General features: G+C 39.9%; 1 protein-coding gene across 1 annotated transcript in view; it reads right to left on the reverse strand.

Annotated features, from left to right (window-relative positions):
• Positions 1-10,224: 10,224 nt before the first annotated feature.
• Positions 10,225-15,425, reverse strand: part of LOC140140472 (fibrocystin-L-like) — a 58,250-nt gene continuing 53,049 nt past the window's right edge. The window contains 5 exon segments of the mRNA XM_072162235.1: positions 10,225-10,312; positions 11,839-12,314; positions 12,316-12,445; positions 12,448-12,804; positions 13,854-14,033. Of these exon segments, the coding sequence (XP_072018336.1) occupies positions 11,957-12,314; positions 12,316-12,445; positions 12,448-12,804; positions 13,854-14,033 (1,025 nt within the window). The 3' untranslated portion in view covers positions 10,225-10,312; positions 11,839-11,956.

Raw genomic sequence — 15,425 nt, forward strand, 5'->3', positions numbered from 1 at the left:
TACAAAATATCATATTTTAATAATTTGTCATAAAATTTGGATATCATGAATTTCAAAAATGAAAATTATTTGATATCAGAAAGACATTCTTCGTATTCAGAATGCAATTCGATATGTCTGATGTGCTCTCATGTGCCACAAAAAATACTGTCGAAACGCTCAAAACGCCCATTCCAGATCCCTTAACTTTGAACACAACTTTCCCAAAACAGGTTTTTTGTGGACTCTCACCACACCTCTAAATTTGTAGTGTCGCAACTGAACATCAGACTTTGGTGTCACTTTAAACAAGAAAACTGTCAATTTTAAGATGGTACCAAAATCTTAAATTTGAAGTCCTTATTTTTCCTTTTAATGTGACTGGTTCACCTGTAGCTAGCTGTGAAAGTAACTGATTAAGGATTCCTTTACCACTTTTAAGCCTGATTGGGCATACTCTAATGTTTGACACCATATGAACGTTGACCTTGAGTGTTTGTTTTTGTTCATGCTCCCGTGATATGGAGAATTACTTTCACCAAGTTTAAGCCAAATCGGGCTAAGTTTAAATTTTAGTCCCTGGATGGCCTTTGACCTCAGGGAGTTGGGTGCCGCTCTGGCGTATGAGAACAAAGTACAATTTTGGAGTGGTGCTAAGTGGCACGAGTAGCTTTCAGAGTCATGCACCGCTGTGCCGCCCTGCTTGCAGACAAGTGCAAATGTCATGATGAAGCGTCACGCCACTCAGCGACAAGCAGCAGAAAGTATGAAACCAGCATTAATGCCTCTATATGAGCCTGCCCTCAATGCTGATTACTTTGTGCATGCATATTCCATATCAACACACACTGCATGAATTTGATCATTTCACCTCAACAGAGTGAGCATACCCCACAGAATTAGAGAAGGAGAACCGGGACTCCCTATACCGCCACGTACAATCCGAGCCGTCAGCTATGGCATGTATGGGGAGAAAATTGGGGGTATTCGGGTCCTTGCCGACAGTACGCGGAGACGAACGAAAACAATTCTGCGTCTCATCTGAAGTGTCTTGGTACTCGCGTGCAGGTCTCATCAAGTGCGTCTCTCAAATGCGCCCATCATCCATGTCGTGCTTGCATGACAACGAATGCCTTGAGCGCATTCCGAGGGAAACCGAATACCCCCAATTTTTGCTCCATGCCTGTATCAAGATGGCGGTCGAGTCCTGGTTCTCTGGTTTTAATTCTGTGGCATACCCAGATTTACCCAATATTGAAGATTATTAAGCGAGACAACTTACTTAAAGCCCGTTCCCACAATAGTCATAGTAGTACCACCACCTGTTCCCCCTCTTGGAGGGTGTACATAATGTATGACTGGGGTCAGGTCCCTCCTATACACCCATCCATTAGGGCGAGTTGCCTTGCGGCGAGAAACGGTCACAGTGACATCACACAAGAGAGTATCATTAGGACCTGTGCAAAGTTGATAATAATTAATCATAGGTTAATAAATGTGTATCACTTGTTGCACAGAGAATTTTGACTCAATAATGCACGCACGGTGTGATGTTCATGCATCCAATGCACGAGCCCTGTGGAAGGAATGCATTGGGGTATTCTTGTTGAAATCCATACACCCCTATGGAAGATAATAGGACATTAATCTTCCACACTTGGTTTTCCATGCATTTATAATATGTGCTAGATGAAGAGGTAAACATTAGTTAGTGGTTTGCATATTAAGGATAACAAACTGTAATTTTTTCAAATTAACTGTGAATGATCCTAGCACTTCAGAGTAGGTCCAGTGGTTCTCCAAAGTCGTCGAAAACTTTGGAAAAGAAAAAAAAAATCAAAATATTGTGGTTTTTTTTCAGAAAATCAAAATACTCCCGATTTTTTGGGGTTTAAAACTCGGGAAATCAGAGTAGTTGACAGGTATGGAATGGGGGACTCCATTTGAAATTTATACCCATGTAAAAAAGAATACAAATTCCCCCCACCACACCCACACCCACTTTCTAGTTTTGCCGGGTACATCGAACATCGATGATGTCACATACAGTAACACCCCCCATAAACACCCACATAAACACCCCCAACTTACCAGTGTTGCCAGATACATCACACACAATCCAAAATGGTGATATCCATGATGATGCACTCATTGTACAATAACACACACCCACCCACATAAACACCCCCACTTACCAGCATTCCCAGATGAATCACACACAATCCAAAATGGTGATATATCCATGATGGTGCACTCATTGTACAGTAACACACCCCCACACACCCATCCACATAATCACTCCCAACTTACCAGTGTTGCCAGGTACATCACACACAATCAAAAATGGTGTTATATACATGATGATACACTTATTGTCACACACAGTAACAGTTGTAGTTCTCTCATCACCAAATCCATATCCAGAAATTGTCAGGTTAGGCCCACCACCACCAAAACTTCCTGCAATGTTATGAAAAAAAACCCAACAACATCAACAGCGATTCATTCATTTGTAAGTTGTAAAATCAATTTCACAATAAACCATAGCCTTTCAGGGTCATCCACGGGTCATGCTAGACTATGCATGTTATGAAAACAACATCACCAATTATAGCGGTTCATTCATTTGTAAGTTTTAAATTCTATATAAGTTGCAATGTCAAATTCACAATGATCCATAGCCAGTCAACATTCATGGGTATATTTTCACGGGAAAATTTTCTGGACACGTGACCAATGCGTATCAATGTGAGTGTAACCTCGAGCCTGATCTCTGACCCCCGGCGATGACCTCGCTATTCAAGTCTTAGTAATTTTGAACTGGGATAGCATTCTTGGCCGCAAATTTGTGCATTGCAAATTTATTGAATACTAGCGGGAGACCCGCGCTTCGCGCGGGTCCCCGCTAGTTGAGTAAACGGGAGCGGTTAGTAAACGGGAGTGGTTAGTAAACATGGTCAACGGTGATGATAATCATGGTACCTTGGTGTAGATTATTCATCCAGTATAGTAATGATCATGTTAGCTTGATAATCACATGTTAGCTCCTGTCATATTAAAGAAGCTAAACTTGAATATCCAGGCGTGAATATCCAGACATGTGATAATGTTGTTACTCACTCAATCCTCAGATTTCTTTTGAAACAGCTCGTGACAAAATGGTTGATTTTTACTTTATCCCAACAAACATAAAACATTAATGTTAGAAGAGGTTGCTATAGGGAAAAAAACGTTTCAATTTCGGGTTATAATGGTATAAAACATGTAAGTAACATGTTTGCTAAAAGTTGCAGCAAAACATTTTAAGCGAGCCCGTGTTGTTAATAGCTATATAGGCCTACATTAGAGCCAGGATTTATTTGCGGGGCCGCAGAATTTCCAAAATGTGGACTTTCAAGTTCCACTAAAGTGGGCTCATCCACCCCCTAACATTTAACCTTTTCGGGCTATAGGCCTACTGAACAGTTGCACGACTCTGTTGGCTACATTTTAACATTCCCTCTGAAAAGTGGACTTTTTTGCAAATCTGTCACCCAATTACCCCCCATTTCATCAGCTTAACACCCAATGATCCCCCCGAAATTAAGGCCTTTGCTTTGACCAAGTTTCCAATTCTGAGGGGACACAGCCGGCTGCACGGCGCGCGATACAATGGTGCTTCGTGGCCATTCAAAAAGGTGGCGGCCAAAAACTTCCGAGTGTGCCCCCCTTCCCAAATTCCTGGATCCGCCACTGACTCAGAGAAACAGTCAGTCACGTACACACATACTTGTTTGTCTGGGCGCACACATACGTGAGCCTCACGCGGTAAGCCAACATTAGGTGCGTCCATACCATGCCCGCAATGCGCGTGAAACCATGTACTGCGCAGGTGCGTGACTCGCCACTTACGCAAGGCGTGTTGGACATCGCTTGCATTTGACGCGTATGCTGTCATGACCTGACCTGACCCATAAGGTTATTGACCTCAACGGCCTAGCAACCGACCATTTTTTTGGTTATTTCCATAGTGATTGAATAGTTTTGCAAAAATGAACGTCAGATGGTTTAATGGCAAAATGTACCCGATCAATGTACGAATAAATCAGAGCTGAAAGTAAAAGCATCTCGGAGCCTGCTTCTGGACAAGATTTAGCGACTTCCTTTTATTTATATAGATCATGCAATCTTAATTTCTTCACAATATCATCAAAACGTAATTTCATAAATATCTACCTACGGAAAAAAAATATTTATCTACGGAAACTCTTACCATAATATTATTAATTTGCAACAAGTTGCTTATTTTGCATCAAAGGAGGAATTCTTCCTATTCAAATACATTGGTAGACCACCCGCTGTGCTCGGGGTCACATTCCATTATACTAATATGTCTGCGCCCATGGGTGTCATGTGTCCAGAAAATTTTCCGGTGAAAATTTACCTATTAATTCTAACTGATAGCCTTTCAGGATCACCCAAGGGTCATACTTGGCTATGTAAGCTTGTTTCAGCCAATAAAAAGTGCTGATGTTTTTTGATGCAATTCAACTGACCTTCACAAGTTTACTTCTATGTCTATGCAGTGCACGAAATCATTCACAGTTCAAAGTAATTGATGGGGGTTGAGACACAGAAGAGGATTGAAATCCACACTGCCCTTGTGGAAGATTTTGGAAATATCTTCCACAGGGGGAGTATCTTTTTCAAATGTATTTGGTCAGAGTTAATCATTCTGAAACCCATACACCCCCTGTATAATGGCTTTACCAATATCTTCCACAACTGGGGTGAATATTTCAAATGGAAGTTACTGAATTGTCTATTCTATTCAAAACTCATACTCCTGTAGAAGACTTCAGCTAAATCTTCAAAAAAGTGGGCTTTTTTCACTAGGAGGTTGATTTTGTGAAAAAAAAGGACTTTTTGACCAAAAAAAAAAGCATAAAAAGTTTTTAAAAACCTGACCTCTGGCATACGGGCCTGCATGTTTATATGTGCTCGATGCATGGCACACAATTCTCAATTAGGATATTTACATTACTGTATAAGTGGTCATTTTCATGTGCAGTAATTTCAGCGATTTGGATTTATTTTACAGACACATTTTTACAATTGTTATTTTCGTGATTGCCTAGTCTTGCCCTATACTTGCAATACATTATCATAATACTAATAACGGCGTGTCCGTCCGTGCGCAATCGCGTTCGCGCGGTTTGCGTTCACGCTGTGCGCTATCGCGGAGTATCAACGGGAGTGTGCGCGGTGTACGGTGCGCGCATCGGAAAGCATTACAGTGTGACTGTGTTACTGTGTCTGGGCTAACAGGTGCATCTCATCTGACCAATAGGCCTACTTTCAAAACATCAGAAATAGGCCTATCACAAGAACCACCGACCCCGAGAACCGCAAAATCTAGTTACATATATTCGCGAGGTGTTAATTTCGCAGATGAAACTCCATTAGCGAAATCCACAAAATAAAACCCTCTGGAAAGTTGCCACTTATACAGAATTCAGGAGAAAAGTATCAACAAAATCATCTTGACACACAAAGTGGACCAAATTGCCGCAGTTTACAAAAAAAAAATGATTGGTCCTTCATTCGTTTTAAAAGTTTACTTACGTTGATGCTTACATGCTATGGCATGGACATTTCTACATTTTGGTGACTTTTTCTTTGAAAAAAATAGGGGGCATTTAATAGAGTAAATAAAATGTAAAACGTCTGCAACATCTATATAAATAAAAGGAAGTCGCTAAATCTTGTCCAGAAGCAGGCTCCGAGATGCTTTCACTTTCAGCTCTGATTTATTCATACATTGATCGGGTACATATTGCCATTAAACCATCTGACGTTCATTTTTGCAAAACTATTCAATCACTATGGAAATAACAAAAAAAATTGTTGGTTGCTAGGCCGTTGAGGTCAGTAACCTTATGGGTCAGGTCATGACAGCAAACGCGTCAAATGCCAGCGGTCTCCAACACTTTCATGGTAAGTGGCGAGTCACGCACCTCTTGGCATACACGGCACCATGGTTTCACGCGCATTTGCGGCGCATGGTATGGACGCACTTATTGTTGGCTTACGCGCGTGAGGCCTACGTATGTGTCTGCGACTGACTGCTTCTCTGAGACAGTGGCGGATCCAGGAATTTGGAAGGGGGGACACTCGAAGTTTTTGCCGCCACCTTTAACTTTTTGAATGGCCACGAAGCACCATTGTCCCCTCAGAATTGGTAACTCGATCAAGGCAAAGGCCTTTTTCGGGGGATCATTGGGTGTAAGCTGATGAAAAGGGGGGTCATTGGGTGACAGATTTGCAAAAAAGTCCACTTTCTGAGAGGAATGTTAAAATGTAGCCAACAGAGTCATTCAACTGTTCAGTATAGCCCAAAATGGTTAAATGTTAAGGGTGGGTGAGCCCAATTTAGTGGAACTTGAAAGTCCACATTTTGAAAATTCTGCGGCCCCCGCAAATAAATCCTGGCTATAATGTAGGCCTAGCTTTTAACAACAAAGGCTCGCTTAAAATGTATTGCTGCAACTTTTAATAAATAAATAAATAAATAAATAAATAACTCATGTAAAAAAAACCTAAAATAATGAGAACAGAATTAAATAAATAAAATTCAAACGGGAAATCACAAGCTAAGCAGGAAATATGAAAAATGGGAACAAAATGTAGAAAAAAACCAAAACTAAAAGGAGAAATGTATTAGAAATGGTAGATTTATAAAATAATGCATGGGAACGGGGCTCAATACATGAATAACATGGAAACGGAAATCACGAGCTAAGCAGCATGGGAACAAAATAGACCTATGCAAAAGAAACTGAAGAGAAAGATAGGAGCTAAATGAATAGAAAAAAAGAGAAGAAGACAAAAAAGGTAGGCCTACGGGTAGGCCTATTATACGGGTTATGAATATAATCATAACCCGTATAATACAGTAACTAAATGAAACGGGAGCAAACTAAAGAGGGAAAGAAAGAAACTAATCAGGAAAATTAAGGGAAAAAAGAAGTTAAAATTAGAAACTAATCACGAAAAATAAGAAAAATAAATAACAACTGAAGAAAACGGGAAATCACAAGCTAAGCAGCTGATAAAAATGAAGCTATAAAGGGAAACGTATAAGAAAGGATAGATTTAGAAAATAATGGGAATGGGGTTAGGCCTAGATAGATAAATAACATGGAAACGGAAAATCACAAGCTAAATAGCATTTTGTTTTAATGGAAACAAACTAGGCCCGTGCAGATGCAGAATAAACTGAAAAGAAAATGGATATGCAATAAGTGACAAAAAAAAAAAAATAAAATTTACCTTTCAATGATTCTACCTTTTCAGTAATTCCTCCTTTTAGTGATCGCTCCCATTTACTCATCTAGCGGGGACCAGCAAGCGCTTGGGTATCCCGCTAGTCAAAAATATTTTCTACATACTGTAAAACAAAGTTAATGCTCCAAATCAGACAGAAAGTGCAAGGACATGCACTTAAACATAATGATTGTTTTAGGCCTAATTAGGCCCCATGTCACATGGAGAAAAATGGTAAATCACTAATTTTTGCTCATTTAGCACAATTTTGTAGAACAAATTTGCTGTTATCACATTTTTGTGCGATTGAAGGTTGATTTTATCAAATTTTGATAGGATTATGCTAAACATCCAGCAATTTCCTGTAACAAAATTTAGCAAAATTTGCTGTGATTGAACAACATTTTATATTATACAATAAAAGCTATTTCTCTATTTTAACCACAGCATTAAAACCAGAGAACCAGGACTTGATCGCCATCTTGATACAGGCATGGAGCAAAAATTGGGGGTATTCGGTTTCCCTCAAGGCATTCGTTGTCGTGCAAGCACGACATGGATGAAGGACGCATTTGAGAGACGCGCTTGATGCGCCATGCACGCGAGTACCAAGACGCTTCAGATGAGACTCAGAATTATCTTCGTTCGTCTCCTCGCACCGTCGGCAAAGACCCGAATACCCCCAACTTTCTCCACATAGCTGACAGCGCAATTGTACGTGACAGTATAGGGAGTCCTGGTTCTCCTTCTCTAACTAATTTTGTGATTTTAGCAAATAAGATGATAATTTGATTCAATATTGTGATATTTACCAAATGATTTAGCCGATTTTGTAACATTTGAAGTAATCGGTCATAATTTAGCAAGATATGTAATGATTGGTTAAAATTAAGCATAACATATAGATAAGGTGACATGTGTTTACATTTGATACGCCCTCTATTGGCCCGAGATCAAAACTGACAGGCAAAAAACACTATAGTTTACATGGAAGAAGTTGATTTTGTTTCATTAACTTTGGTTTCAAAGCAAATAATATAATTTCCAATTTGCGAGTGTTCTGTTTTTGGTCAGTTCTTCTTTCTTTCTTTCTTTCTTCTGTCAAACTTTTAACGAGCCATTGTAGCCATATGCTTTAGGCCAATGTAACCATATTTAGTCACAAGGACCATTGGGTAGGGGCACAAATGTTACATGACCAACTCGAGGTCAAAGGTCATCCAAAGGTCATTATGGCCAAAATGTGATTTTCACTAAAAATGCTTCTTCTTCCACAAATTACATAATACAATGACGTCACTTGCATACCTGCATCGCCTTTAGCCACTGTCTAAAAGTTGTACAAAGAATTGGGGTCAAAGGTCATTAAGGGGTAAAATCTTACAATTGCATTATCTCGACATCCATAAGGGGTATGGGGCTCAAACTCGTTAACAACAAATCTCATGACCAGGGGAACATTTTACAGGGGTCAGGTCAAAGGTCATGCAGAGGTCATATTTTAGAAATGCATTTTCTGTACATCTGTAAGGGGGACGTGAGTCACAGCCTGAGCCATCAAACTTGATGACCAGGGGAATATATTGGAACACTTTGCAGGGGTCAGGTTAAAGGTTATCTGGGGTCAAATCTTATAATTTCTTTTTCTGGACATCTGTAAGGGGTATGGGGCTCAAACTCGTTAACAACAAATCTCATGACCAGGGGAACATTTTACAGGGGTCAGGTCAAAGGTCATGCAGAGGTCATATTTTAGAAATGCATTTTCTGTACATCTGTAATGGGTACGGGACTCACACTCTGTGACAACAAACTTGATGACCAGGGGAATATATTGGAACACTTTGCAGGGGTCAGGTTAAAGGTTATCTGGGGTCAAATCTTATAATTTCTTTTTCTGGACATCTGTAAGGGGTATGGGGCTCAAACTCAGTGATAACAGATCTCATGACCAGGGAACATTTTGCAGGGGTCAGGTCAAAGGTCATGCAGAGGTCAAATTTTAGAAATGCATTTTTGGACATCTGTAATGGGTACGAGGCTCAATTTTGATGACAATAAACCTCGTGACCTGGGAAACATTAAGGTCAAAGATCAGATCAAAAGGTCATTAAAGGGTTACATGCCTGGCGATTGTCTGCGCTCTGTGAGCTAAATTATCTCTAGTTAAACTTGTTTACAAATGCATCAAGCTATATTTATAATATCACACAAAACTTGAAAGGTTTTCAAAAGTTGAGTTTTGAAGAGATTTATGTGGTCTGCCATAGACACTCCTGTGTTATTTTGCCTGGCTAGAAACAACAGAGGACGGTCTGAATGTAAACATGTGACATCATAGGTCACCTCATCTATACAATTAAAGCTATTTTTCATGCTATAAACTATAACTAAGAACGATTTGGTGGATTTTGAGCGAATGACCATGTTTCACACATGACATACAATGACATTATGGTAATGTTCCATACCTTGATTTGGTAATCCTGTATCGCTGATCCCTATCAGGTATTCAAATTTAATGCTGGATATTAATATTCCACGACCTTTGCCCTGTACATGCAAATCAACAAGTTTCAGTCCTGCAGCATGGATTCCTAAAGTGCATACTATGCTCTCTGAAGTTGATGTTATTACATCACACCGAGTTCCACCAATTGTAACAATATTCTCATCAGGTACCTCGCTGAATATCTTGCCAGTGATGGTGATGCTGTCACCAGCTTTCCCACTGAGTGGATTCACATCACTAACTACAGGTGTATATCGAGATCCGTAAATGTACAAGTAGAGCAGATCCTTTCTGGAAGTTCCGGAGACGAGGCGTGAGCTCCCAGAAGAGTATGGGGGCGTGATGCACGTAATATGCGATGCATTGATAGTTTGAATCGCGCAATACGCATTGCCCAGCATTATTGTAGTATCGATGACGTCAAACGTGCTGCCAATTATCGTTATCAGCTGTCCGCCGCCTGCGCTTCCATATTTCGGTGTGATGCTTTCAATCTCCATGTCAACCTGGATGTACCTGTGGTAGGCAGAATTAAAACTTTTTTGAAGTTGAATATTTTCAGGGGAAATTGTTTTCATTGAAAAGGGAATCACTTACCAGTCCTGTACATAGATAATATAAAGTCGATAATATAAAACCACCTTACAAACACACGGGTGCTGCCATTTTGCAGTTGGAGCTAGGATGTCTAGCTCTGTGGGTGGCTTTTCTGTAGTTTTCAATGACAAGATTAGTAACTGGGACCTTTTTTCTGCTTTGAAATTTGTATTTTTTGCTACTTTAAAATGCTCTCAATAACTTTTTAAAAACTGACGATAAAGTTGTTTTGTGCATTGTATGTGAAACTCAGAATGGCTCAGTAAGCTGTTTATCAAAAAGACACGACATATTTTCACAATTCTCACTATTCAATTCTGTGTGTAGCAGAAAATCATCTGACAATGGGTGGTCTGCTAATCAGTGGCAGCGCAAGTGGAAATTTTCGTAATATTGGGGGGTATGTATTCTTCATCTGGAATGGCCCATTTCATGATCCATAGCCTCACCCCCCCCCACACTTTTCTCATTTGAAATACTCACTCCAGTTGTGGAAGATATAGGAAAAACCATAAAACAGGGGGAGTATGGGTTTTAAAATGATTAACCCTGACCAATTACATTTGAAAAACATACTCCCCCTGTGAAAGGTATTTCCAAAATCTTCCACAGGGGTAGTGTGGATTTAAACTGGAATAGCCCAATGTAGTTCAAAATCAGCAAAGTGTGAAAAATCACACACACAAAAATTACAACTTTGACAGTAATATGGCTATAACAGATCAAAAATGGAACAATGAAATTTACATAACCCTCTCTGGCAATTAGAAAATACCATTGTGACATGATGATTACATCAATGTCAAGGGCATAGTCTTAGCTCTCAAATATTGTTTGTTCTGTTCAATTTGCTCTTTTCAATCTCGAGATATGTTTAGTTAACGACGAAAGGGTAAAATCACAATTGTGCCACTTTTACTAGGGAATGGGGCTGTACATGTAAATCAATGATAGCTGATGTTGATGCGTCTAATGCACTCCCCCTTCGGGGCTCGTGCATTAGACGCATCAACACCAGCGCTCGTGCATTATTTGGTCTAATTTCAAGCAAAACAAGCAAATTGTACAGACTAAACAGCATTAGAGAGCTAAGACTATGCCCTTGACGTTGATGTAAGCATTATGTCACAACGGTATTTTCTAATTGCAAACGAGGGCGTTTTTCACTTGCACAATTTTTTTTGAGACAGGCTGTATAGTGCAAGACGTTGCGGGTTCGAACCCTGTTGGTGGTTTGTTCACGCTCTCATGGAAAAATTAAGTTAGCTTCAACTTCAAATTCCCCTGGACGGGAAACTTCTGCTAAGTGATTTATGTGTAAACTGAACAACTTGACATTGCATAAACAACACCCTCAACATTTTACTACTGCATAAACACCGCCCTCAACATCTTGTTACTGCATAAACACTGCCCTCAACATTTTGTTATGTGAACCTACTAACCTGTATGTTTCGTTGGTGAAATGACTGTTGCCAATGGGGCTGATGTTGACATTAACCATCGCTTTTCCAAGAGGGACATAGCAGACATCACACTCAATGCGCCGACTGCCAGAGTAAGTCACTCGCAATTGATGCCACCAATGGTAACTGTGATGGCACTTTGCTCCTTACCAAACCTTTGTCCATGAATTGTAATGGAATTACAAGGGCCTTGGATATTGAGTGGTGCCACAGACTTGACCTCAGGAGTCCATTTTTGGCGGGTTTCAAAAATGCAATAGCCTTCGCACTCGGCTCTAACATCGTTGACATTGACATACACATAACGCTGTATTGCTGAAAACCTTGCTGGAATTCGAAGTGTAATGCATGTGACCCGGGTGTAGCTCATAGAAATAATAGTGCATTCTAATCTTGAAAAGGAAGAATATCCAATTTTCACATAAATGCTGTCAGGTGCACTAGCATAGAACCCTCCCGAATATGGTTAACTTGGTACCACCTTCAGTGGATCCTCGATATCGTGACAATCTGTAAACTGCTGGGACCATAAGAAAGGAGCGCCCTCGTGGAGTCATCGGTTGATTGAGTGCGGCGCCACGATTTAAGACGCGTTGATTGTAATCAAGTCGAAGCTGTTATCAATGGGGTAGGAGTTTTCGAGATTAATCACACATTCGATGTATGTGCTGCTAGTTGTCAAGGCAACGCATTCATGGTTACCGACTAGAATTTTATTTTGGCACGCTTTCTCGCCAAAGCCGTAACCGGTGATGTTGATGACGGCTCTTGGTACACCAGCACTTGGTCTGAGGTCTGTGATGACTGGAGTGGCACAATCCCAGAACAACAGGTAGAATAAATTGGTGTCAAATTCTGCAGGCTTAGCAGAGGTGCATTGTGGTATTGGATCAATGATGGAAGGACATGTTGTGTTGGTTTCAGGAGCATGATTGTCTGGACTCACTGAAGAAAATATCAAAAAAAGTTAACATTACACAATGTAAAATACTCTTTTTTCCATAAAGTGAAATGTGATGGGATAAAGCAAAATCATTCCTTTGTCAGCAAAATCAAAATTTAGATTTTAGGTTCAAAATATGTCAGTGCCATTTTAGAGCACTATTTTGATAAAATCTCTATCGCAATTGGATTTACGGTTCCAAAAATATGGTCATTTAAGTGTGACTTAGAACAACAAAACATGAAGGAAGTTGAACGATATTATTGGCTATATTTCAAAAACAATATTAGGGACAAAAGGCTCTTAGCTTGATCACATCATTTATGTTGATTTGGCGAGTAAAGACAGCTCTGAAAATGAGATTATTAGGGAAGGTACTTGAATTCAGAAGCAGTGATTCATCAGGCATTTTGTCATGCAAGGCTTCATAGTCTCCAACATAGTCTTTATATTTCTGGCTCGAATTATACCTACCAGGCATTTTGTCATGCAAGGCTTCATAGTCTCTGACATAGTCTTTTTATTTCTGGTTCGGATTATACCTACCAGGCATTTTGTCATGCAAGGCTTCATAGTCTCTGACATAGTCTTTTTATTTCTGGCTCGAATTATACCTACCAGGGATTTTTTCATGCAAGGCTTCATAGTCTCCGACATAGTCTTTTTATTTCTGACTCGGATTATACCTACCAGGATTTTGTCATCAAGGCTTCATAGTCTCCGACATAGTCTTTTTATTTCTGACTCGGATTATACCTACCAGGGATTTTGTCATGCAAGGCTTCATAGTCTCCGACATAGTCTTTTTATTTCCGACTCGGATTATACCTACCAGGGATTTTGTCATGCAAGGCTTCATAATAGTCTCCGACATAGTCTTTTTATTTCCGACTCGGATTATACCTACCAGGGATTTTGTCATGCAAGGCTTCATAGTCTCCGACATAGTCTTTTTATTTCCGACTCGGATTATACCTACCAGGGATTTTGTCATGCAAGGCTTCATAGTCTCCGACATAGTCTTTTTATTTCCGACTTGGATTATACCTACCAGGGATTTTGTCATGCAAGGCTTCATAGTCTCCGACAAACACTCTTAAAAGTCTCCTTTCAAATGGTTCCCTTGGTGCTACCTTGACTATGCCTTTCATCTGTAAATCACCAGCAGCGTTGATGTCCCCACTTGCATAGTAATAGACACCAACTTCAGTGAACTTATACGCAAAGAAACCTGCGCATATAATAAAAAGGCATATACTGTAAAGATTCACAAACACATACTGATGAGCCCACATCACAATACATGGGCTATTCCAGTTGAAATCCACACTACCCCTGTGGTAAGATTTTGGAAATATCCACCACAGGGGAGTATGAATTTCAAATGGCATAAAAGCAAGATTAGGCAGCCCCATTTGAATTTCATACACCCTCTGAGACAGATTCAACCTGAATCTTTCCCTGAGGGAGAGCGAGTTTCAAATGGAGCTGCTAATGTGCTCATTCCATTTGATATTCATACTCCCCCTGTGGAAGATTATTTCCAAAATCTTCCACAGGGATTGTGTGGATTTTAGATGGAATAGCCCATTGGCCTATACTGTGTAAAATGGAAGCCATTCAAATTCAGTTTTCACAGCTCTAAACAAACTGGTTGGCTTTTGCTTCAAATGTAAATTTTCTTTAATTACAAGATCTAGGTAGTCATAAAAGATGAAAAAGGTATAATATCCAACATTTTGAGATAATTTTTTAAAAAGTGCAGTGATTTATAGCACGCTATACGCACAGGCACAACGCTTAGACGTTGTTCCACAAGCCTCAGCACACTTTACAGGTTGTCGATGACCACTATATACAGCCCCATATCATTCCACAAACCATTAAACAACAACACAGGGACTTGCAGATCGAATAAACAACAACACAGGGACTTGCAGCTAAGAAGCTAGACATTCCAAAATTGACCTTCGCTGACAGGATCAGCTCCCCGAGTTTCACGAGACAATAAGCTATAATTTCCTTGCCCAGGGGAATTTCAAGCACATGTAACTGAATTTTACACAAGAGCATACTAACCACTGCCAAGGTTCGAACCCGCAACCTCAGGCACCATAGTCTTTGGGATTTAGATATATAATGACTCCAAGAACAAAACTATACCATTTTTCACCATGATTTGTAAGTGATGTCAGCGCATTGAGTCATCTGCTTCGCTTCTGTATCTATTTGTATAATGTGGTGCTTTATAAACATGTGTGTATGTGTGTTCGCCAGCACTTTGAGCAAACGCTAGCACTTTGAGTTGTACCTAATGAAATGCGCAGTGACGTCACAGCCTCATCAGGGTGAAAAACTGCATAAATGTGACCATCCACCTCAAACAGCTCGTAAAGTCGGCAAATTGTATTTCGAGTTACAGTGCAAAATGTGCATAGAGCTTGTATTCATATGTCCCTAATGTTTGTCCTACATGTTTCTCATTTTAGTCCAGTCAAACACCAATCTTTAATCCTATTGTTGAAGAGGATAATAAGCTTATACTTATGTATAGAATTAGTAAAAAGCTTAAGTCTTTGTTTGCTTTGGCTAAATCCTATTCAAGTGGCAGGTTAACCAACAA

The sequence above is a fragment of the Amphiura filiformis genome, chromosome 2 (assembly GCF_039555335.1).
Source record: "Amphiura filiformis chromosome 2, Afil_fr2py, whole genome shotgun sequence".
In the NCBI taxonomy this organism is placed as follows: Eukaryota; Metazoa; Echinodermata; class Ophiuroidea; order Amphilepidida; family Amphiuridae; genus Amphiura; species Amphiura filiformis.